Here is a 25,870-nt window from a genome sequence, read left to right as displayed (position 1 = left end):
ATTTTATAAAATTTTTCGACTCTACAAAGTTACATTAATCACATACAATTGTGATGCTATAAATATAATTAGTCACACAACTGCGAGCGTCAACAATAAAAGCGTAACGTAAAATAATAAATTAATTACAGTACGAGTGCGTTCACACGACTTTTATCACATTATAATATGAATACAATCACAATCAAAAATAAATATATTGTTAACTTAACTTTATTCGAATATTCAATCGAAATAATGGTAAGTGCATAAAATACTAACTTTTGTTCGCGGCTTCATCGGCGCGAAATAAAAAAAAAAACGTAGTTAGAAGAAGTATTGAGCCTAGTGCTCTTCCAGATTATGTTGTACATCTGTGCAGAATTTTATCGATCTCTGTTAAGTCGTTCATGGCCGCCTCACAAACATCCATCAATCAAATCTTTCTCATTAATTCTATTAGTAAGAAGTGCAGTGGTCAACTCTTCCCATCTTTAAAATTTGTAGTAGTTATTTTACATAATAAATTCAGATTTTGTGAACATAACTATGAAAATCTTGCGAACTAGCTGGTTATAAATAGTGCTGTTGTTCCCTGAACGGGGCTTCCATTTACTTGGTAATTAGTTATGGAGCGGGTTACGAGCGCCGAAATGTCGTGACAGCTTCGTAATTTCAACGCTCGACGTCGGCGGGCCGCACCGCGCTGCGCCGGCCCCGCGCCGTCCCCGGACCGGCACCGGCCCGCGCGCCCTTAATTAAGCTTTGCTAACAACCATACGGGACGGACACGACATTTATTTAATAGAAAACTGTGTGAATTTTACGATCAGGATGCAATTAAACTTTTAACCAAAACTTAAAGCCACCTGGTAAAGTGTCCAATCATTTTAGATAGATTGTCAGCTTTTTTATAAATTCGCCAGATTGGCGTAGAATTTATTTGAGTTGCTATACGATATGTTTCGGCGAAAATCAAGTAATAATTTTTAGATTTCTTGAGTACACATTGTCCATATTATTGAAATACTGTTTAATGTTCGACAGAGTTATGAATAATTCATGCTATTATGTGACGTCATGGCTGGCAAATATCAGACTGACACTGCTATTAGAAAGTGTATCAAGTGGTATTAATGCGCGTTCGCTGCACGCACGAGCAGCCCCCCCCCACCTCCCGCTACCGCCGCCGCCCCCGCCGTCCCTGCCGGCTGCGGCTGCTGCCGGTGATGGATTGATGTAATGGAAGTCGATTGTGTAAACTTTGGAAATTATACAAGTAACGGGAAGTCCGTTTTAGATTCAGAGGTTATACAGTTTAAAACTGAAGCATGATCTTTCAATAAAATAAAGTAAAGGTCTTCGTATAGAGTCCATAAAGTTTACCTCCATATTATGGCACTTTTTAGTTGTCTGTAACTGGTTCGTGTCGTACACGTGTCGTGAGGTGAAAGTGCGACTTTTGGTCCGTGGGTGTGGTGTTATGAAGGGTAGCATGCTTTAACAAGTCCCAGTTGATTGTGACCCAGTAATTTCGTGTATTAACGCAAAGAGCTTCCGAATCGGGCATGTCTGCGTTCGAGCGGCGCTCGCTCCTAAATCAAGGCAGTAGGAAATTAAATTCGGGCATCGCAACATGATGCTTCATTAGTTGCTGACGAACAAGGCTCAACTAGCTAATCAGTTATGTAAAACCGATATTGTAGCTTAATTTAGATTGGTTGTCTATTTTTTGTGGTGTTTTGCAATTATTAATGTTCATTCAAAATTTACTAATTGGGGTGGGTTTTGTTGCAGGTGACATTTACTCACAGGTGAGGTGAGATCAGACGATGTAATTCCTGGCGGGCTCCCGCCGGCCGATGGCGAAGGGCCAGGCCCGCGCGCGGCTGGCAGCGGCCACGTTGCCGTTGAGCAGTGCCACCACGTCGTCCAGGTAGCGCAGCGCGCGTGACTCCGCCGCCAGCAGCCGCGCCGCCGCAGCACACCGCCGCGCCCGCGCACTCTCCGCCTGACAATACACAACATCTTAATAACTATAGGTGCTAATGTTTAGTACTATAAAATCCGTAATTCCTGTTTACACCTCTGGGTTACGGACGTGATGGTATTACTGTGCGTTGTAAGAATGAGAAATAAGATAACTTGCAGTAGAATAATGCATAAATAGATTACGCGACCTTCTTAGTTCGATCAAAACGCATCACGATGTACTGCATTTAAATTGAATTAGAATTGCAGGTATTCGTTCGAGTGTTGTGCGTGCCGCGCCGTGCCGTGCCGTGACGAGCCGTGCCGTGCCGCTGAAGCCTTAAACTAATATTACCTACATACATCGTCTTTTCTACTGTTTTTATATTTATTTAAATAGAATATACTATTAATATTTTTAGTTGAATTTAATTAGGTATTATATTATACTTTATACTTCAATTTTGATCAATTCGACAATGTGTAAAGATAAATAATAACTTTATATCAAAAGTATTTGTAATGCACATTTAATATGCGAAATATGAAATTGTCTAATTATTTTCATAATATTTGTCTGTGAGCTGGTTGGTGCGCAATGAGTGCCAGATGGACGGACAACATTTCATTTCCGCGAGTGGCGAGTGGGGATGCATTACCGTCTACTGCGCATTGTGCACCTACGTTTTGTTACCTCATAGAACAAAAGAATAGTTTTTCGGTGTGAACAACAAGGAACTGGAGATTTCCACAAGTTTTTTTTAAGTGAAACTTTTGCAGGTGCCTTAAGTTATGAATGGACTTGGAATTATGCATTTGGATTACTTAGATTTGACGAAGGTAATAAAATAAGGTTTAATTTCTGATTTGTGACGCATCATACTATTATTGGTAACATGTTGTTTGTTTAATTATTGTAGTAATTCTGTATTATTCTATAGTTAAATCTACAAGAAATTATGTATGTAAAATATTAAAAATAACGCAGTGTGATGTTTGAAGTAGAGATATAGGGTTGTCCGGTGAGGTAGTGCGAGGGAAAAAACACATCCGTTAGCTACCCGTTCACCGCGGACGTGGTTATGCTATACTGATATATGCGTTAGGTGAACAACACATCTCGGTGTTTGTGAGGCTGACAAGAAGGCATTCTCCCGTCAACTTTATATATCGTATGGTTTGAAATTGTGAGAAATTGTTGTTTATGATGCTTATAATTTGTTATTATATTCCTTTTATTGACAACAAAAAATTTTTAATTATGTACGTACATTATTACATAGGTCTATTGCAAATACAGGATAATCTGTCCATATATCTTTTAATAAGTTTTGGTTAATATACACTGCGATTTACGTGGTTTTGGTACTTTTAGTAACGTCCTCAATTTAGCTGTATAGTAGTCACTGTAAGCTTCAGGAAATTCAGGCGGCGGTCGTGTGTGAATTAACAATATGACCATAAATATTTATGCGATCCTCGGCATAAATTAAACGGAATCGATTTTTAGTCAAAGTTGTTTTGTTTACCAAAACCGGACACCGCTTCAGCTTTGCCGTTAATTTTAGAATACAGGAGAATTTATTACACACTTGTTTACAGTTGGATATTATAAGGCTTTACTTGTCCTTAAGATTTTTATCAATAAAAATAAATAGAGTTAACTTTGTGAAAACAAGGTAAGTAAATCAAATAAGGTCAAGCAATGTTGACTTTTGAAAATTTTTGACGTTACCTAGAGTGAGGTTGTAGTTTTCACGAAAATAATAAAAATATGTAGTTTCATTTGGTCAACAAATAATAGGATTAAATATATTATAAGTTAGAGAACATTAAGTTAATTAAGTGTACTCATAAAATATTAATAAACGTGGTCTGCAAATGGTTCGTTAACTGCTTGTTTTGGTTTGCTGTAGTTAGTTAATGTTAGAGATAATTAATTTAATTGATGTGTTATTTTGTTGTTGTAATGAAATCAGCAATTCGAGAGTTAATTTTGCTAACGCATTTGAAAACCAATACTAAATGTATGGATACTGTTCAGATTTTATATATATAATGTAAATGGTTTCTAATCAAAATAATGTAACATAAAAATATCCTAATAGTCTAATCGTTGGTTTCTGAGACCAAGTATATCAAGTTCCTCTCTGTTTAAATTATCGCCATCGTTGTCAATATTTTTGACAAAACCGAGATAACAATAATTTTAAACGGGGATTTTGGTCTCGGAAATCCATTGTAAGCAAAGTAAGTTAGTTAAATAAATAATATATTTAAGTAAGTAATGTTTACAAATATAACTGTTATGCTAATTATTGCTTATCTCGACGTCTGGTACCGTTCACTTATTTATAGTGTGATAACAATTCTTATCAAAACGGTATCACTGCAGAAATTAAAACAGTATTGTGTTGTAAGTACAATTGAATTAAAACATCCTTTTCTTTATCTATTATGAATTGTATAGTATGTTCCTTTTATGAATGTAAACTAAAATAAGAAACATATAATTTAGATGGAGTTAGAGCAACTTCCTTAAATCTTATAAAGCGCTGATCTTTAAATAAATTATCAAGTTTTAACAAGCGATACTTTGGTAAATCACGTCGTTCTAATTAGGTATATTTCCGCGATTTTTATCCGAAAAAACCTAAGATTGGCCATGTTTTGTGATTGTTATAATTTGAAGTAATAATTATAACTTTAATAACGTATGAAATCAGAAGGAAATATGTGGCTTAATGAGATATAATTTAGGTAGGTATATTGTACCGTACTAGAAATAAAAATAAATTGTTTACTAACCAGAGACGATGAATTATTTTTCCCAATTAAGTAGTGAAATTTAAAACGGTTTTAATTTTTTGCTCCCCTACCTTACTGCAACACTGCATCCATTAGTTGTTCACGCATCGCGTATTCACCAAGTTTTCATTGCGCGCGCAAAGCATCAAACATTCTGCGCGCATCGGGCACGTCACGCAACACAAATTCCAACCGATTCTGACACATAAACAAGTATTCTGACAATTATTACTAAATGCATTAGCGCAACGTGTACCGTTAGGAAGAAACTAAGAAGGTGATTCGCGTTAATGGCGGAACGTATGTGCTGTGGGTGACAGGGGGAGTGTGCGTGTGTGTGCGAGCGGTGACGGTGCCAGAGACGCCAGCATCGGTACCAACGCGTCAGAGGTCGCGGCGGGCCGTGCGCCGGGCGAGCACCTGCATGTCCTCGTGGATACCCGCCAGCTCCTCGTGCAGGCTGCGCGACTCCGCTAGCAGTGCGTCCAGCCGTCGCGCCGCACCGGACAGCCCGCAATCCTCCTCCTCGTCCTCCTCCACCGACAGGGCCAACTTTCCCATCCTCTCCCTCTCCATTGCTTCCTTCGTACCTCCCTCTCTTTTTCTGAACTCCCGGAGGAGGTCGCGTCTGATGCCCCCCGCCTTTTCCTCCTCCTCTGCCTCTTTTAACTCGTCGGCCAGAGATCTTTCGGATTTTATCGATTGCTGCTCGTTAGATTTCTGGTCCCGGTCTGTAGCTTCGGAGAGACGTGGTTCTGGTGTGCACGTGTTCGATATCTGCGGGCTCGGGGACAGCAACGCTCTCTGCAAGAACCTTCTGGTGTCCTCGTCGAAGGGCCGTGCGAGCCCACGACGCGGCGCTGGCCTTACTATTGCCTCCAACGCGTCTCTGCCCGGGTCCTCCGGTCTCAAAAGTTCCAAGATTTTCTGTCGCGGCGGAGACAGAGTGGAGTAAACGTCATATTTGGACACTAGTTTTCCTTTGTCGGGAGAAGTATTTATATCGCCGGTCGGGGAATACGTGCAAATGTTTTCGTTCAACATTCGGTAGTTACGGATCTTGACGTTTCCTTCGGGAGGCAGGGCGACCGCGGGGCAGTTCTCCGGCGCTGGCTCAACGATCTCGATGGCCTGCAGCGCAGCGTCGACGGTGACGCGGGGCTGCGTGAAAAGATTCATGACACGCACGGGCAGCGCAGCCGGCGCGGGCTGGCAGCGCGGGCGTCGGGCGCGGGCGCACTGAATGAGGCACGAAGCGCAACTCCCGGCCGAGCAGTAAGGGTGTCTACTCACAAGCGAGTTGATTGATATACTTAGACAAAATAAAACAACGGAACCGTTTTTGGTTAATAGAATGCGATTTCTAAACAATGAGCGCTGCTTGATCGATTGATTACACTGCCGCATGTGATAATATCCGCGCCACTGACACTAAACTCGTTCACTACATCACTTTCACAACAATAACAAATCGATAATTAGGTATTTAAGCAATTGAGTGGTGGGAGCGTTGATTAGGTAATGAAGTGGGTCGTGTGGGGTGAATCAATCAATTGGCGCCAAATACAACTGCACGCTGCACTATGCGTCTTGCGGCGAGCGGCGTGCGGCGTGCGGTGTGGGGTGTGCGACTTGCGGCGCGTGCGACTTGCGGTTTGCGGCGCGCGCGTGTGCCAGTGTTGCGGCGAGTCGGGCGCGCGAGGTACTGGCCGCCGGCCGCACTCATGCCCGCGCTAATTTAATTTATAATAGTATATGTCCATCTGCCGCGACTATATTCCTCGATTGTTAACATTTTTTATTTGTATTAATAATTACGTTAAATATTGTACAAAAAGTATAACAATAAAGTCAATATTTGAAGACAATAGAAAAAAAAAATAATGAAACATTTGAAATATTTTTTATTGCATTTAACACCTTTATAAAAAGCCGTGTCGCAAGGTGCATGATGAGCAGATGCTATAGAATACTTACCGACACGGCAGATGTTACTCTGCTTGTTCGCTAACCTTTTGATAACGATATCTTACGACATTTCTAAAACATTCTTAGTAAAAGCAATAAAATTTTGAATATTATATATATATTTATACATAGAATAGAATGTACTCTGATTCATTTATAACATAATATACGATAAACATGGTTTTGTTTTTATAATAGTTATTATCTAAGGTTATTAGATCTAGACCACGACCTATTGACAAGCGTACAGTCAGACAAGCAATCGTCGTTGGTCGTAACGATCTTGACAGGGCTGATGTAGGCCTAGGGTTGCCAAATTCCAAAAAACGTCGGTGGAAAAAAAAACAAAAACAGAATCCATTTTTAGCGGACAAAGCGGCAGCCCTAGTGACATAGACTGTGACGATGGCGATAATCGTCTTGCGATGCGCATACGCGACTGCTGCCGTGTTACACACTTGATTTATAATGATATCAAATACAAACAATTATTTATATGAAAGCTATAAAACTTATAAGAAAATAAACGCAAAATACTTTGCTTTTCTCCACATTCTTTTATAAATATAAGAAACTGTCGCCCGCGACTCCTTCCTCGTGACATAAAATAAACCTAATTAGTAGCCTATGTGTTCTTACAGATTGTTCTATATCCATCCATCCATCTAAATGTTCGCATTTATAATATTAGTAAGTCTATTGTCTAAATATATATGTATTATTTTGTATCGAAACTGATGTTTTTGTTTCACTAGAGACTGTTTTTTTGTGTCTCCGGTCTAGCTGGTTTATTTATGTAATAACTACTGCCGTTAAATGGCAAAAAATTATTTGCAATCATATCCCTGTATTAATTATGTTGAAATTATGTTTTTACTGGTTTTTGCTCAGACATACGTGTGATTCGGCATAGTAGGAACTGGTTTGATTATGTTATTTAAATCTATAAAATATACTAGCTCGCGTCCTCGATTTTGTTCGCATGAATTAAGACATATCTCTTTATAGTCTTTATGACAGAAATCTTTTTCGTATGTACTTAATTAAAGTTGTAAATAAAACTTATGAACCAAATAAAGAAATGCAGAGGAATCAGTTTTCGTGATATTACAAGGCACTCACCCGAGTTTAATAAAATGCTGGTAATTATTATTCTAAGAATTATTGTAATATAAAATAAATAACAGACGGGTATTATATAGAACTTTTTGTATATCCTTTAAACAATTATACGGATTTGCAAAAAAATAATTTATTAATATTTCTAATGATATTAGATATAATTATATTACTACTTAACGATAAAAAATTAATTAATGGATTAAATTAATCGTTAATTTAATTTATTACAATTAAATTTATCATTAAGGACTAGTCTTATGATAATCTGTTAAATGTCGTATATATTGTTACAACATAAAACTAATAAACGATATTATATTCATTAAAAAATCTTTTAATTATTTTATTTATCTGAAAAAATATCTAAAAACCTAAAAAAACATATTCCTCATTCCTCTTTTATGCAGTAACATCTATGAATAGTCCTAAACATTTACACCATTAAGTTTCATTGAACCTATTTTTCGATTTAATTATTAAGACTGATGAAGGTATAATGGTTGTCGATGGCTTACTATTCATATTCTAGTATAAATGTCATTGATTGCGCGAGCATGGCATAGTCTACATTCCGTCGCTTACAATATGTGTTAATTAATGTACACGTCGGTCGAATGCTTTGATTAATTTGAATATCTGAAGCCATATCGCGGCTCGTGCGACTCTATCTAACCAGACGAAAACCGGGTCACGGTGTCATTGCATTCCTTTCAATATTAATCTGATTTAATTTGTGTGAATGAATTAATATAATGGAAAGATTTATGCAATATTTTAAGTTAATCAATTGATAGAAACCAGTAAATGCGGCAAATAAAAAAAAAACATTTTAGCAGCATATGTTTTTATAAGTAAAGATTCCACATTGAACTTCGACATGTCAATATATAAGCTGTCTACAAGATTAAAAAACCAACAAAACTATTAAATACACTTTAGTTTCCAATTTGGAAGTTACAAAAGTTTTAAATAAGGTTACAACGAGAAGGATTAATTTGGTAATGGTCTTGGGAATGTCCACGTATGTTAGAAGACTTCTTTGTTAGACTTTTAGGATTTATTCTAAGTTAAAAGCGACGTCTCAGAGGCGACATCTAGCCGCCTCCACCTGCAATACGGAGTCCGCTTCTAATATCCCTAGTGGGTACTTGCTTTTTACTAAAACTTATAAGAATGGTCTTAACTATATGTTATTCTTAGATGGACATTTTTTGTATGTTTCTTTTAGAACTTCATTGAGACTTTACTTAATCAGAACTGTTAACAAGATAGTCGTTCCAAGAGGGTGCAAGGATTTGATGTTGATAACTAGAAATATAAAACCTGTAATCTCACAGATTAACAATCTTCTACGAAACGTTTCCGACTAAATGCTTGATGAGCTTTAAAGCTCTGGTTTAGAGTTTCCCAAAAGCAGTTCTTTCAAATTCTAATTATTCTTCTTCATAATCTATACTTAACATATAATATTTAACATTTGTAACTATTGTATTTATTTGTAAATGGAAGCAACATTTAAGCAGAGATCGTTTAGAATATGTTTCGTGTCTTGTAATCTTCGTTACGTCGTGTTTGTTCGTTGATTTCATGTCGTAATGATTTAATGAGTTTGTCATGGTATTAAATACGAATTAAACATTTTTTTTTGATATTGAATGTAATGATAATAATGTGCGCACTATCAGTGGACGTCCTTTATATCAGATAGAGGTGATAACGAGCCGCGCGGCGCTGATATGTAGAATTAGAGTGAATTTTCGGCGCTCACTTATCATCGGCGGTGGTCTGGGGTACCTACTGACAGCCTCCGCCCCTCGCTGGCTGACTGGTATTCGAGACCTCTGCTGATCCTGGACCTCTACCTTTTTTATCTTAATTTTTTTTGTTAATACCTAATCTTGATTGATTAACGCAATTAATCGATGATAACCTGATTGTTCATTGCTTTAGGATTTCGTGTTATTTTTTTAATATTTTGTTAGTTTTTTTAAATTAATTTGTCAGCCATTTAATTATTATATTTTAGGAGATTTATTTTTAAAGTAAATTTATTAATTGTTATTAATTTATGCAACTTTATTATGTTCGATTGCAGAAACAATATTTTACAAACTTCTTTATTTTAAGTTCAATATAATGATTTTTTTTATATGAACATCGGCTACCCGTTTCGAATTTCACCATATATATTTATATGGACGTTTATGACACAAAAGAATCATGGCTATCGTAATAATATTGTGTAAAATTATTTGAAATTTATCAGAAAGTTGAAGTTTCTTGTTGCTTACGCCACCGTGAACTTAAAATGAAATGTGAGAGCTTTTTCGGGGGATAAAAACTTGGCAATTTGTAAAAGTAAAACGCTCCTTGCTTTGTAAGTATTACAGTTCCTGGAAACCGGGCGAGGCAGGTACTAGGAAAGCAGAACAGCCGTCGTCCGCCGCATGCTTCTTATAAACTACAACTTTGCGAGATCCATTACCTTTTTTTTAGATGTTTAAGGCAAATTTTCCGTGTAATTTCTTAATAGAAAATACCAGCCATTTGTTGCTATTTTGTCTCCTTTTTTACCATAAACGCTTTCCTCGCATCAAAAACCAGTTCCCCACAGACCCTGTTCCGCCTGCGAACCTTAACCACATGATGTATTATTCACTAACCTTTTTTGCACACGGAAAAACTTTTATTTTTATTTCCCCATACCAGGGGGCATACTGGAAAGGACTTACAATCATAAAATATGAATAGAAAGTTTCTATTTGAACAAACGGATGTAATTAAAATCTGTGTTGGGAGATAAGGCGGGCGGGCGGTCGGACGGCGGTCCATTCACGGAGCTCTGCCGCTGTCGGTCGCATTCGATTGTGACGTCATTGGCGAAGTTCGTGTCGATTGTGCGGCGACCAACCTGCTCTAGAGCCGTCCGACAATGCACAAAGATTTTGATCTTATTCTTGCAATCCACTCGCCTTGTACACTGCCAATAACTTATTCTAAGAAACGTAGCAAACTTATCGGCAGTGGGTTCAGATACGCTATTATAAGTATTTTTACAATAATATGAAAAACAGAATTTATTTTACGTCTTTTAATAATTTGTTTCGAAGACGTGAATAAGCAGGATGCTCACCTAATATAATTTTTCGGCGAACAACAAAAAGGTTTTGGATTAAGGTTATGAGAATTGGATTATAGTTTCTTTCTTTTCTTCGTCTTTTGACAATTTTGATACCTTACCGCGACGCGTGTTCCAAACTAATCTCTCTTACCTTTTCAAAACTCATCGCGAACTTAAGGGTCCTGTCAAAAAGATACCTGCGCTTGAAGTGCCCTTGAGTAAAGTCGAGAGGCACTCAGGACTCGAGTGGCGTGGAGTGTCGGGCGGGCTGCGGGGGGGCGAGGCCGGCTGGGGGGAGGTTGTAATCAGCTAGGGTACGCTGCCGGCGTCAACTTGAGAAGTCGGCGTTGGTCAGTCGGACCTGACAGCTCGTGGTTCGAGACTAATACCGACTTTAGGGAAGGATGTGAGTCTTATCATGAGTGTATTTTTCTTAGTTTTGTTTGCTTGGTCGATTGAATGTTAATACAATGATCGAAAAGTTTACTTGTCAAATATTTACTCGTGATAAATACGTAGTTACGGATTGTTATAGTTCGATTCTAATACTGGTCAAAGGTACACAAAAAGAAAACGGTATATTGGGCAGGTTATATTTTTGTTTGACCGTTTTATTCAAATTTTCAAAATAACGCTTAAAACTTTACGATCAGCCAATGTTACACAATACTTAACTATGTTTTTTATAAAGTGTTTTATTTTCTCTTATAACATTAATTTTACTTTATCTTTATCACATTAACAAATGCAATTGATTATCACCCTCAGCGATAATAGATGGCGTTAATCAATAATTACTTTATTTAGTTTGATTTTTATACACATTTGTTATTTGAATGTATTGATGTTACAGTAAAATATTTTTTGAAAATAAAAAAAAAGTTCTAGTGTAACCTAAGCAGATAATCTTTTATAGATTTGATTGAATGTTTAAAGTATTTTGTTTCAGTGTTGACTTGCGTGGAACATTCTGTGAGCAGGTCCACACGGCCGCCAGCAGATTGCAAGTGTCCGTGGCATGCAGCACGCCGCTACTTCAACAGGTCGAATGTGTTAAATGTTCTGTACATTTGTTTCTATTTCGGAGGATCGCCAATCGACGCAGAAGTTATTTTTATAATGTCGTTAAATATTACTTAATTAAAGTTATATTTCACTTTTCATGTCATTTCAAGCTTTTATCTGATATTTTTGACACCAAGCAAATATGTGGTTAATAGAACTACGGCTATAAATAGAAGAAGTAGTATATTAGTCCCTTAACAGTAGCACTGCGCTACGGCAGCGTCGTAGCCGCTACGATGTGTTAGTCAGGCTGTTATAAAAAAGTAAAATATAGTAAAAAGAACATGACATTTAAGTTCGTAGACACGCACACATAGTTACAATGTGTTTTGTTTATTTTATTTACGTACCATTAAGAACAACAAGTCCCCACCTGACACTCGGTGTCCCAGCATCAGTACGATGACTTTACGCGTGTAATTACTGCGACAGAACTCTACCGCCTCGAGTGCTCTCAATCTCGTCTCTACGCAATTGTCTACGAAACCTTTTACAATTGAAAACTGCATCTACAATTTATATGTAAGATTGTAGTTATTATAACAATGTAAATCTAAACTAAATATTATACATTTTAACTAACCATGTAATCATACTTAATACTCATAATACATAAGTGAAGGAAAGATTTAAATTGATTGAAGCTTAATATAGAAACTGCTAAAATATATTGCTGGGTTGAGCTTGCCCATTTATCTTCGCGCATGAGTATGCACAGTCCTAATTTATTTACCCCAGTACATGTATGTATACTTATGTATTTAATATTAAAAGGGGATGAAGCTACGCGTACATTTTAATTTAAAAATAAAACGTCATTTAATATTAATTAGAGTCGTAATATGATATTGATTGAGGTGAGTACTACTGATGGTGAGTGGTGTGCCAAGGGCGAGTCATTCATTCCCTCGCTGAAAGAATGACTCAGTGGTTGGTAGTATCTGCAAGCGAGCGCCGCTTACTCCAAATAACTAATGTTGCCAGATTAAACTTTGCTAAAAGTTAGCGGCAAAGTGTATACTTAAAGATATGAAATTTTCCCGCTTTGCCCATCGCTAGCTGGAATATTACATACTAAAAATATTTACGTTGTAATGACTAACGATTCAAATGTTACGAGTAAATATATGACAGGAATCGTTTTAACGTATTTTTTTAAGTTTAAGTTTTGCTAACAAGCAACATTACATGGTGTGTTTGGCGCGTGCGCGGCGGGTTCGGCGGTCGCGCGGTCGATAGGGCGGCGGGGGGTCGCGGTGAGTAGCGCCAGTCCGCGCCGCGCCGGGCCCCAGCCAGCCCGCGCCGCGCCGCCATGACGGCGCGCGCGCTCTTTACCCTGTGCATCGCGATATTCGCCGCTGCGAGCCTCGGAAATGCCGAGAAGAGCAAGTTCTGTAAGTACTCTACTGCCATAAGTCACTACTTTAATTTACATTGACGTATCTACTATATGTTATTTCGTTTTGCCGCCCGGCGTCCGTACAACGCCCTCTAGCGGTTGCCGGATTGAATAAAAGTAGAGTTCGCGGTTATTACAGTTTAGATGACTCCATTTTGAAGCAATTTCCCGTTTCAATATCATATGGAATCACTTTATCCGCGATGAATACTATTTGCGAACCTAAATTTAATTCCTGGATACTTTACGCTGAAATATAGACTTAAAAAATTCGATGGAAATGACATCAAAAGTTTGAAAAAGCAATTGAATATTTTTCAATGCTGTGGAGGTCATTGGTATTAATTATTTAATTTGTTAAGTTTTCATTACGTTTGTCCGCCAAGATAAGTACACGAAGGTAAGAAGGATTTAGCGGATTATTACACGTAAAATTAGAGTGGCTCATAGTAACGGAAATAGGTCATAGAGACAATAAGAAATGAAGCGCGGCGTGGCACGGAGGAGCGGCGCGGCGCGGCGGGTTGCGCGCGAGGCCCGAGGCGTGAGCCGCGGCCGCGTGTACGGTGCAATTACTATCGTATACAAGACCTTACGCTTACGCTCCACTTCTGAAACTGCCATAGGGATGTTATTAAAGACCTCCCACGGATTTATACGGCGCACTCTATTTTTATATGACGATAAATATGCTTCTTTCTGTATAGTCTAAATAATGAAAATATATATTTATGTATCTCAACTTCTACTTTTGTTTGATTTTTAGGACATTACGATTCCTGCTGATAGAGCAGTTAAAAGGTTGAATATAATAACTTTCCATTCCATTTTCCACAGTTTTGTATTGAATACAAGTAATAATGTATTTATTGACGTAGATAATAGATAAATTTCGATTTAAAACTATAAACACACATATCTCGAAGTTTACATATATTGAGTTTATTAGACCTTTCACATGTTGATAACATTTGAACTTAAGTATTACTAAAGTACTTGTTGATTTTCTGCCAACCTTCAGACAACTTGTTGGCTATCTTATCGACGGGGCCTGGTCCGCCGCAGTGCCTGGCTGGGCCGGCCAGCAAGACCGCATCGCCTGGGCCCAGTCTCAGACTCTTGTCGATGGTTACGTGACCTCCAGTGGATAGGCTAGAGCCTCCTGAGCTCGCAGCCACTGTCATAGTTGGCGGGAGACCTGGAACGTTTGTCAGTTCTACATCCAGCTGACTTCTTCCAAAGTTGACGACTACTAAGAGAGAGCCGCTGCCACCCCATCTTAGAACTGATAGAGCGTTTCCTAAGCGCCTGATCTGAAAATCATATTTATTGTAATTCATTAGTTTGTTACAATCTTACCGCAGTCGATATAAGTAATGTGCCGTTTGCCAAGATTAAGATGGCTGTTCCCATAACATAGAGCATAGAGCATAGAGAAATAGAGATCAAGTTACGTAGTTAAGTAAAGTATGCTATATATTTATTATACAATTCAAACAAAAGATGATAAAGCCCGAGTAATATACGACGGAACAATTATTTATTCCCACGTATATTCTAAATCAAGGTTTTTCTACAAATTGAAATAATAGACCAGACTAAGTGAAAATACGAAGTTTTATCGTGTAGGCGAAAGTACTAGAGAGATTAAATAAATACTATCTTTTACGAGCTGTTTATTCTGAAAGTGCTTCATTTTGTTTTAAAAGTATTATGAAACCGCGCGCGTCTGCCTCGCAAGGATTAGAGGACGTGAAAATGTATAGTGTTCAGTATAAAGGAGGCGGTTGTGGATTGCATCACATTATTTTCCCGTACGAGTAAATTCGAATTTAAATTTCAGAATGCGAGCATACGTTAGTCCGGAGCACGCCGCTCGGCCGCGCTCAAACAAAATGCTTTGAAGATGCTCGCCGCGAAATTTTTGAAGCGCTTGTTAAGAAAGGAAATATTTTTCTTTAAGAAAAATTTCGATAGGTATTTCGTTAAAGATATAAAACATGGTAAACACAATCTATATTAAATGTACGGGTAATCTATTCCTTAAAATTATTGAGTAACAAAATATCCCTGAATTTTGTTAGCTAATAATTTTCCGACATTGATGGCAAAGAACCCATGTTAGTTATAGTTTGCTGGTATTATATACTTAAGCATTCAACTATTAATTCATATTCAAAACATGAAAAAAAACAATTCTAATATTACCTCTGTATGTGGTCCCATAGCCAGCGACTTCCTCATAGCGGCAGCAACTCTGACGACACCGACGTGACTTAACTCATTAGCAAACTCTGTCTTCGCGTTTGCATACCTATAGTTCGTGGCAAGAGGTAACCAGGGTTGTCCACTCGTGAACCCTGCACCGGGCGTGTCATCCCACGGGAACGGTGCTAATGAAGGCTCTCCTTTAGCTGGCCAGCAATCAGCAGTAGACACCCACTCTAGGAGAGTATCGGCAGCGCCTAGCTCGTCTCCTTGCTGGATTATAGCAGCACCAGGCAGTATAAGAGCCAGCAAGTTGACAGCATCCACCATCTCACTACCGTACCTTGTCGCTATTCGTGTTCCACCGGTTATGCTCGTCTGTTGAGACATAAAAGCTATAAATGCAAATAATAATATTACTAACACATATTAATTAATCTAAGCATTAAATAAAAAAAATCTACATCTATGCCAAATTTCAAACGAGATCCGTTAAGCTCTTCTGGAAGTATTATACTTTCTAACAAACAACCATAAAAAACCAAACCTTCGCATTTATAATATTAGTAAGAAGTAAGATTTTTATTGATCTCTATGTTATTTGTATCGGTTAAAATAATTTTTGGTTAACATGATATACTTTTTTAAACAACGAAAAAACTGTTGTATTTTATTCATGTTTATATTCTAAAATAACTGACAATAAAATAAACTTTACAACCAACATAAAATACTCTATTCTTTCAACTGATTCTCCATTAGATAAAGTGAATTTTGAAACAATTTAGTATAAAGCAAGCGAGGTGGTGTTGCGATACATTGCCGTTGTGGTTGCGACTCAATTTACGGCCTGCAGATGGTATAATAAAGATGCTTACTTGCCAAGTGGCCGCCATGTCTTGCGGAGAGCGGAACATGTCTGTGAGCACCGCCACAGCCAAGTCTGGGCCGGTGGGTCTCGTAGGCGATGTCAGCGCGTTACTTATTACACTATTGGCACCGTTTCCTTCGTAGTCGTAGAGGGCGCCATCTGCCGGACTCGCTTCAAGCTCGACAATAATTACGCTGCAAACAGTGTGATATGAAACGTTTAATATCACACTTTAAGATCATTAATTTCACAAAACTGTTGGACGCACGCCAGTAATGATACGCCAGTTGCGAGGCTTTTTCTTTTGCGTTTTGTATTTACTGACTACGTAATTACAGCAAGCGGGCACGATGCGGGGGCTCTGTGCGGGGCGAGGGGCGCGAGGGGTAATTCGTGTACTCTTCCAGTTACTTTGGAAGTACTTAAAGGACTAAGTAATGTAAAGTTTTAAGTTCTTTGCATCACTTTCCGTTTCTTGAGTCTGATTTAGAACTCGTTTTTGCCGAATTGTCCTTTACTTCTAATGTTTTATTTTAAAATGTTTCCTTTGTATTTAATATTATTACTTGGGACTTGTCGTCGAAAACTCATTAGATTTGTGATTAATCTGAACACCGTTGTTACAGTTATTAAATCCGTATCAGTTTTATCGAAATCGGGATTTCAATAATTTGGAAACTTTGATCCGTTACGAGCCGAAGTTTTCATTTCTGACGATGATTCGAATTCTTTAGTATTTCACTTCGGGAATTTAAGAAAGAAAGACTATTTGATTTTGGTACTTCATATTACATTTTAATGGAGTACATTTTACAGATATCTAATGTCGAAAAGGCATTAATAAGAAAATGCAATTAAAGAAGTGTAGCTTTATTTAAGATATATTTACTCACGGTGTTTCTAAGTTAGCGCTTCGAGCACAACTTCTTGCATCTGCTGCGAGTCCTTTAACCAGCTTCCCAGTACATTCAGAGTCTCGGTTTACGTTGAGTAGCACGCCGGATATTCCTCTCTTCAGCCACACACACAGCGCAGTCGACAGCGCCAGTGCCGTGTTCTCTGCACATAAATCCAGAAATGCTCCATTGTCCGTCGCCGCGTAGTGCGCGCCTCTATCCTCCGACCATGTCCAATTCAAGCCGTTCCAGGACTGTAAATGGAACACAAATTATTTATTATTGCTTTGTACATGCATTGTCAATTGTATTTACTTAAATAAAATAAATATTGCATTTACATAAGAATTAGCCCACAAATCATGTTCAATAAAGTTGTAAGCAAAGTTAAGACGGTTTATCTTATGAATGAACTGTTAACAGGTCTGATCTATTTTATTAAAAAATATATTAAAAGTAAGAATAACCACTGGCGCATTCGGCTTGGCTTCCTTCCACAGAATAATATCTTCATAGCCGGTGTTCCGTGCTACGCTTAACTTGTACCATTCAGAGGCAACGCTTATTGCCTCCAACTTCAACGTAATTACCACTTTAAGCTCTGCGAAATATAAACAGAACACGTTTTATATTAAATGAACGGGAATAAAGTATAGTTAAGTTGAGAATGACGTAATCTTTTGAGGCTACGAGTAAGTAACGAGGCTAGGCGAGGCGAGTTAAGTCGGTCGCGAGCTATTTGTTTCAGTTACTTAGTGCTTATGGACCTAAGCAATCCATCAGTATCTTAGTAGACTTATTCCACTTTTTACTCTACTTACGTCTATTTGTGGAAAGTGCAACAGATGTCATATATATGATGATAGAGACAGTGCCAATGTAACTATTTAACAAAGACTTTAAAAAACTAATTGGTTATAGGCATTATTTGTAGCAAAAAAGAAATTTGCTCGATAATTCCACTAATACCGCGCTCGTCTGCTCAATTTCAAACGTGTGACGTCATAAAGTCATCGGCATGAATAATAAGATGTTATAGATATAAACACAATAATGTGGAAAAGATAATAATTTTTTTTTTTTTTTTTTATAAGCAAACAGAAGCCTCGTTTGTCATCAAACTAAACACGTTGTTACGTAATATACAGCAAACAAAAGAATATTCGTGTACAAAAAATCTTTTAATATATGAAATTGAAAGTGTATAAAAGATAATAAATTGGATGTTATCAATAGATAGATATTTAGTAACACAAACTTGTCTGTCGCGGTTTTGATTTCATCGTATTTATATATACTAGATTGTGCCCGAGCGCCGTCTGCGTGGAATGATTTCAAATCATTTTATATATGTATGTTTCGTCCAGTAACTTCATATTTTGCAGTTATTATATTTCAAGTTCTTTTGTCTTAGTATTAAAAAAATAATGTTGTCACTGAAGTTCATCATTATAATTTACAAATTAATATTCCTTTCAGCGCTCCTTGCAGATTTACTTATTTTTTTATACGTAAGATACGCAAACCAGCGATAGGCCACCTAATAGAATTAGCGAAGCGACCGTTGCCCATTTCATCTTTAATCGACGGAGGAGGGATGCAAAGAAAGATAATGTTTTCCCTTCACATGCATCATCTCATCCGGAAAGTCCGCATCTAGTTCCCATCCTTTATTTATTAGGAAAGGGGTAGGGAAGGGAAATGGGACTAAAATTGGGCCTCCAATATCTATATTCCTACTAATTCACGTGTAAAATATATTTTATGTAATTCATTTAAATGTATGTTTAATTAAGTCAGATAGAGATGCCATTTAACAGATAATTAATTGTAATTATACTTTTATCAATAACCTATCGCTTACCTAATCTATGGGTTTTTTCTATTAAAGATTTAAACGTATTTAAATCGCCATATCTGTCATCAATCTCAGCAAAGTTTGTCACACCTGGACACGTGCAGTCTGAGCTGCGAGCTGAGATAGCTGACAGAATAATTGCGTCCGCTCCCAGAGCTCGCACGTAACTCATTTGCTTAGTTACACCTGAAAACAAAACATCTATAAATTAACGAGAAACGTAACGAAAATATCTAGGCAATTAAAAAAGAAATTAAAACCTTCATAAATAACTTAAATGAGCTTTATTAAAACGAAGCATATTTCTTGAGAGTTACATCTTTGGAGAATTTCATTATTAAAAAGGATAAATTGTTGGTTAAAAGCATCATAAAGCAACAAAAATTATAATAAAATCCTTGGTTGATATTATTTCGACATATGCGATGTTTTTGAAACCTAGAATTGTTGATTATAATACTACCATGTCATTGCTGTTACCAAAGCTCGGTTGTTTTTATAAGCGAATACACGAATCTCTCAAATATTACCTTGCAAATCGCCCAATCCATCACCGTTGATGTCCTTGAAGGAATCAACTTGGATCCTGTAATAAACCGCATTACTCCACCAGCGCTCCGCAGGGCCTGCACCCCCCGTGCCCCCCACATTCCCCGCTCCCCCTACGCCCCCCGCACCCCCCACGGCCAGTACTAACGCGAGCGCGATGAGCTGCATGCTAACAGAGATTGCCTCTGTAATGATCATTTACCGTACACCATGACCTTGTAATTTGTCATACTAGTGATGAGACATCGTCTTTAACGTGTATAAAAAAAAATTCAAAACTGTCTGTGTGTTCTAATAGTTATTGGATAATATTAAAGATCGAGTAAAATTACATGAAAAGATTAGAAAATGTTATAAATGAGACAATAAAAATTCCTCCAAAATATTTTTAAAGATCAATTAGAAGAATAGCAAATTACAATAAAATATGTCTATTGTTCATTTAGATGAAAAATATTCTTAAACTTTATGTTTAAACTCAAGAAAATATTATTGTATAATACTGCAATCTCTGTTTAAAATCGCTTATAATTTTAATAAACCGGTACATTAAGCCGGAGTGCTGTCATTAAAACGTTTTAAATTTAAATCTAGAGCACGGCGTACCAGCCCGGTTGGGGTGGCGTGCAACTTTGCTAAAATACCGTAACATCCTAAATGCGGTACGGAGTGCACTCAGGGCCGTCACTACGCCGGAAGCGACGTCAGCAAGCGGCCGGTAATCGCCCCTCCGTTACGAGACAAATTACGGTACGTACCGAATAATATAGTACTAAAGAGGTCTCCGAGCACCGAACTATGTCATTTGTTGACGAACGCAAATTTTAATAACACCCCGGAGGATGATACGTTAGTTTTTACGAGGAAATTGTTTTCGTTACTTGAAGAATCCTGCTTTTTTTGTTCATATTTTGTACAATTGAAATTTACTGTTCAATTAAACTATGGAACAAGAGGTATCGCTGAATCAATGGATATAAAGTTGATTTCTTATTCTAGTCCGGCTATCGTGACTATAGGGATTTGTAAATGATGCTCATATTTTAATAATTTCCTAAAATTTATTTAACAATATTTATCTAGTGCCTAATATAGGAGTTAGGTTGGTGGCGCGCGCAACACTAGCATCTCCCCCGGCTGCAGACTCAACTCTCCCAATGATATTGCATCGCTGAAACAATTCATAATTGCTTTAAAAAACAAGAGTTACGTCTAATTTCTTATAAAGGGGATATAAACAAGCAAGAGGCTTACCTATAGGTAATAAATTATTCCAAAACAACAGAATTCATAGAAAAGACTCATTGAATACAGCTACTTATCGCATGAAAGGTGTTACTTATATCGATTGTGCTTCAAGCAATTTGTTAAAATTTTCCTTCTCTACATTATGATATATATTTAGCATGTGTCCGTGTTATCTTTACATGTAATTTCATTATATTTCATTGATAAATAGAAATTATATATGTTTTCCTTTCTACAATCTACAATAACGTAGTTATCTAATATTTAATCGATTTAGATAAAAAGAAATAGGCACTCGTAATAAAATATTTAGGATGTAATAACTATTAATCGTTTATAAATTGCACAGAGTTATCTTTGATATAAATAAAATGCTGAAAGATTGTGTTCTGCATCGCGCAAACATTTGAGAATGGGTTTCGATCATTTTGTTAAAGTGGATAAGGAAATTAGGTGATAATGTATAATACGTTACTTGATAAAAATATATTTGTCAAGTATTTACACTTTTCCTTCATATTAATAAGAGATAAGTCGCAATATAATTTTTAATTATACTTGTACAATCTCTTATTAGACAACCGTTAGATAACTAGAATTGTTTCCTGGAATGATCTAATAGATAAGGTAATCTTCAGTGTCATTCTCATTTAATAAATCAATACTATTTCGATGAAATAATTTTACCTAATAATTAAGCTTCAAATATGGATGATGTTGAGTGGGACATAGAGCAGAGCAGTTAATTTCTAACTCTGTATTAGAAGAGCTATTCGTTTATATCATAAAAACATACCCCGTTCTTCTCCTTGAGAATACACTTGATTCGTAGACGGTCATAGGTTCTGCCAGGAATGTGACTCTAGATAAGTCAACAGTGTCCTCCTCTGTTCCTACATTGAACACGAGGGCGTAGGTGTTGTATGTGGCGAGGTGACGCACCAGGACCAACGTGTTGACGGACAACGCCTCCAGGTAGTGAGTACCGTGGGACAGTGAGGCCATCCTGCGAAGTCTACTCAGAGATTGGTATACCTGAAAAATATTGAGCATATAATTTATTTAGAAACAAAATATAAAATTTTATAAAAAGTGGTTAAGGTATGGATTTTATTTCGTAGGTGCTACTTTAGAAAATATTTAATAAACCTTATAATGACTCCGTTCGGCATCTTTCTGCGCCTGTAGATTTATTTCCATGTAGTCTTCAGCTACCGGAAGCCAGGTGGTCTGTCCAGTGGTGAAGCCTGCATTGGTTGAGTTGTTCCAGTGGTAGGGCGTGCGTGCCGGGTCTCTGGAGTACTCCAAATAGTTGTCGGGATTACCTTGGTTGATCGCATTTACGTCAACGGTATCGTTCCAGCTGACGTACCCGTCCCTCATTCCTAACTCCTCGCCCTGGTAGGTGATGGCCACTCCAGGGAGTATCAAATTTAGTGCATTCAGACCATCCACCATATTAGACCTAAACCTTGACGGCGCTCTGCTATTATCGTGGTTGCCAAACTGAAAAAAAATTGTATTATGAAATCTCAGTTTAATGTAAAGGTCTAAAGTAATATCCAGTTCGATGAGGTTGTGCGCCATCTTTGTTGACTTTATGAATACTGGTGTTAATAGATATAAGCGATATATCAACTTACCACCCAATTAGCGACATTTCCGTACGGCATGTACGTGAGCCAGCGGCTGATGACGTAGACAAAGTCTCGGGCGTTAGAGGTGGCCCTGAGACTGGTGATGAAGTCAAAGTTGAAGGGGAAGTGGCAACCAATGCGGTCGCGCTCGTCGCCGTAGTAGAGCATAGTCATTGAAACGTTAGCATATGCTTCTGCTAGAAGTACTCTGGAATAAACTTGAATTTCAGTTCGTATGTATGTAACCCATGACGAAGCAAAATAACGTCGGAGAAAGTTACACCTACAACAGTTTGTAAGATATACATAATAAAAAGACATACACAGTATAGAGCTGAAAACTTACATAGTTTCTGAATCGTTGTCTTCCTGCCATTTGTCTGCGAATTCTCTCCATTCGTAGACAACATCGTAAATCTCTATTAGGTCTTTTATATGCACCTGTGTGGTGTATCCGATCTGATCACTTGTTACGAACATGTTCCCGGATAGAGGTTCATCAGGGAAGAAACCTCCGTGATCGTCGGGGTCGGCTTCGAAGAGGTGGGGAAGAGCGTCCAAACGGAAGCCGTGCGCCCCTTTCTCTATCCAGAACTGCATGATGTTGATCATCTCCTGCCTGACGGCGGGCTCGCGGAAGTTGAAGTCTGCCTGCTCTACTGCGAACTGGTGCAGGTAGTACTGTTGCCGCTCTTCGTTCCACTCCCACACACTTCCACCGAACTGACTGATCTATAATACAGTTTAATATATGAGGATACTTACGATTTTCAAAATATATGTATATTGGAAAAGATTTCAAACCCAAGGCTATATTTATGTTTTAATATATTTATAGAAACGTTACCCAATTGGAAGGAACTGTGCGGTTCCCATTAGCATCTATCTTAGGATCAGCCCATATGAAGAAGTTCTCGTAGCCAGGCTCCCTGGCCACTGATTTCTTAAAGTATTCTGACTCTGTGCTCGCGTGGTTCGGCACGTAGTCCAAAAGCACCTTGATACCTTAAGAGTCGAACAATTTTTATTGATTTACTGTTTCTTTGCATGTCTCATTTTAAGCTATTTGTCTGTATATATATATTATAATAATATTTTTATTTCTGCGTTTTCATCAAAAGTGCTTATGCTTATAGAGAAAAATGTACCAAGTTGTCGAGCTCGCCGAATTAGTTCTTCAAAGTCAGCCATGGTGCCGTACTCATAGTGAATATCGTAGAAGTCACTGATGTCGTACCCGAAGTCCACCATGGGGGAGACGAAGATGGGCGAAAGCCAGATCGTGCCGACGCCCATCTCCACGAAGTGTTCCAGTTCGCTCGTTATACCTGTTGAAGAATTTCATACCCATTATATCTTTATACACATGTAAGTTTTAGCTTGTGTGATGATTTTTCGGATGACTATTTCGGAGATGAGATATGGTCTAGAAATTTTTATGAATTTAAGAATTGAAAGTGGTACTTATTGATGAGTTCATTACTCATTCAATGAAGGTGTTTTCTATGTCGTGTGACAACATTGTGTCAACGTTTTCTTCAGGCGATAAACTGTACGAACCTTTTAAATCACCAATTCCATCGCCATCAGTGTCTTTGAATGAACGTGGATAGATCTGATAAATGATCGTTCGCTCCCACCAGTCCAATTCTATAATATCTGGAGGCGTCGAGTCGCTTCTCATCAATGCCCAAGTCACGGTTCCCACCACCACGCCCACCACAACCGCGACCAACACCGATATCAACACTACTTTACCCCACGACGGCATTTTTAACTATGCTCATCGTTCACATGGGAACCAATATATAAATGAAACATTATCTGCTAATAATCTAAATTGCGATGACAAATTTCAGGATAATGATAACTTGTCATTGAAAAACCTTGAATAATTGTAAATGTAAACTATTTTGATAGTGGATTGTATAAAAATTTCCGGTGCCTTGAGCGACAGCTTAATTTAACAGCGAAGTTGACTGTTACATCAAGGGAAGCACGTAAAGGACAATACATGAATAATGCATATCCTTTAAACAATTGTTCATTTATAAATGAAAAGTCACTTGTTATCGGAGAAATGGAACTTGACTGTAGTAAAACAATGTCCATACAAATACTGTCTGTTTTTTACATTCAGATATTGTGTGTGCCGCGGACGCGAAGTGTTGAGCATTTCTCTACCACGAATAATCGACTTTCTTTTGTGAATTTTAATGTTATTTTTTTTCCCAAAACTGAGTGATTTGAATTTGTTTTATGGTTGTGTCAGTGACTTCTCTAAATGTGATATCACGTTACGCCGTTGGTTTGAACAGTTTAATACGATATGTGCAAGAAAAATGTGAATGTGCTGAATAAAGGTGAGTAGGTATATCCATCACTTCAGCTCGTTAAGAATGTCTTATCCGGTTTTAACTTAAACACTATATTAATATTCATGAAAAGTAAATGTCAAGCACATCGCAACCTTAAAAATAGGAAATTTTCATGTCACATAAATTTATAAAAAGCTATAGTTACCCCAGATAGTTAGCCTGGTTTTTGAATAGGTAGAAATTTCAAACTATTAGACTTTGAAATAAATCAAAATTAAAATAACATTCCCTATTTATTTTCCCATCAAAATATGCATACCTCAAGTATTAAATTCAGTTCATTTTGATAATCACATTTGGTACATGAAATGGGTTTATTCCTAAGATATACATTTTAGCAGCCATCTTTTCTTATCTCTCATTCACAAGTCCTAGGTGTTGTGTTACGCCGCTCATAATATCTTTGCATAATTTAAAGAAAATTCACAGTGAAAAAATTAATTGGAATATGTAAACTATAATTTTATAACAAAATCATACTTTTTAAATTGGCCTACGTCCAGCTACCACTGGAAATCCATGTTACGGCAGAGCGATTCTAAGGACTGCAAATGCAGTACTAGCGTTACATTTATATTATTATAGATATATGTATCCCAAATGTGCTGTATTCATTGAATTATTATTATATGTCTCGTAGAAGCTAAAAAACAACCAATGAGACTAAAATTTTTAAATGAAGTACTCAATTTAAGACGTTAGTAATATAGAGACAGATTCAATTGAATTGTTGTGTAGTTGTCGTTTAATTTAGTCACACATGCAACGTACAGACACAAGTACAACATGGCA

At 37.4% G+C, this 25,870-nt stretch overlaps 3 protein-coding genes across 6 annotated transcripts in view; 1 reads left to right on the top strand and 2 right to left on the bottom strand.

Moving 5' to 3' along the window:
• LOC106113095 (uncharacterized) overlaps window positions 1–6,362 on the bottom strand; it is a 13,832-nt gene extending 7,470 nt beyond the window's left edge. For 2 of the 3 annotated variants that reach the window (XR_001227643.1, XM_013305826.1), the window contains exons 1-2: window positions 5,179–6,362; window positions 1,792–1,990 (exon numbers count right to left, since the gene is read on the bottom strand). Coding sequence is in view for 1 of the 3 variants with exons in the window: in XM_013305826.1 (XP_013161280.1) it covers window positions 1,805–1,990; window positions 5,179–6,165 (1,173 nt within the window). In the remaining 2 variants the exon portion in view is untranslated. Of the gene's footprint in view, window positions 1–1,365; window positions 1,575–1,791; window positions 1,991–5,178 lie in introns of all 3 variants that reach the window. The other variant, XR_001227642.1, reaches the window with a different exon arrangement.
• A 6,947-nt stretch (window positions 6,363–13,309) lies between these two features.
• The window catches only part of loaf (low-density lipoprotein receptor domain containing lost and found), a 43,978-nt gene continuing 31,417 nt past the window's right edge, over window positions 13,310–25,870 (top strand). Inside the window, exons 1-2 of one of the 2 annotated variants that reach the window (XM_013305812.1) lie at window positions 13,340–13,428; window positions 20,410–20,565. Coding sequence is in view for 1 of the 2 variants with exons in the window: in XM_013305811.1 (XP_013161265.1) it covers window positions 13,347–13,428 (82 nt within the window). In the remaining variant the exon portion in view is untranslated. Of the gene's footprint in view, window positions 13,429–20,409; window positions 20,566–25,870 lie in introns of both variants that reach the window. The other variant, XM_013305811.1, reaches the window with a different exon arrangement.
• On the bottom strand, window positions 20,887–24,471 carry LOC106113083 (maltase 1-like). Its single transcript, XM_013305809.1, has 8 exons — window positions 24,261–24,471; window positions 23,849–24,028; window positions 23,548–23,705; window positions 23,047–23,432; window positions 22,707–22,908; window positions 22,213–22,569; window positions 21,860–22,098; window positions 20,887–20,986 (listed from the first exon to the last, which is right to left on the bottom strand). The coding sequence occupies exons 1-8, from the start codon at window positions 24,469–24,471 to the stop codon at window positions 20,914–20,916; spliced, it is 1,806 nt and encodes a 601-aa protein (XP_013161263.1). The 3' UTR covers window positions 20,887–20,913.

The sequence above is a fragment of the Papilio xuthus genome, unplaced genomic scaffold (genome assembly GCF_000836235.2).
Source record: "Papilio xuthus unplaced genomic scaffold, Pxut_1.1 DF828585.1, whole genome shotgun sequence".
Classification (NCBI taxonomy): Eukaryota; Metazoa; Arthropoda; class Insecta; order Lepidoptera; family Papilionidae; genus Papilio; species Papilio xuthus.
Note: the sequence above shows the minus strand (reverse complement) of the source record. Positions and strands in the feature narration are given on the sequence as shown.

What these genes read in the sequence shown, in the direction of transcription:
- LOC106113083 (XM_013305809.1), bottom strand. Translation starts at nt 24,471, where the DNA reads ATGCCGTCGTGGGGTAAAGTAGTGTTGATATCGGTGTTGGTCGCGGTT. An exon ending in GAAATGTCGCTAATTGGGTG is followed by an intron (nt 22,570 to 22,706) that starts GTAAGTTGATAT and finishes ATTTTTTTTCAG; the next exon opens with TTTGGCAACCACGATAATAG. An exon ending in TTCTCAAGGAGAAGAACGGG is followed by an intron (nt 20,987 to 21,859) that starts GTATGTTTTTAT and finishes GAATTGTTTCAG; the next exon opens with CGATGCAATATCATTGGGAG.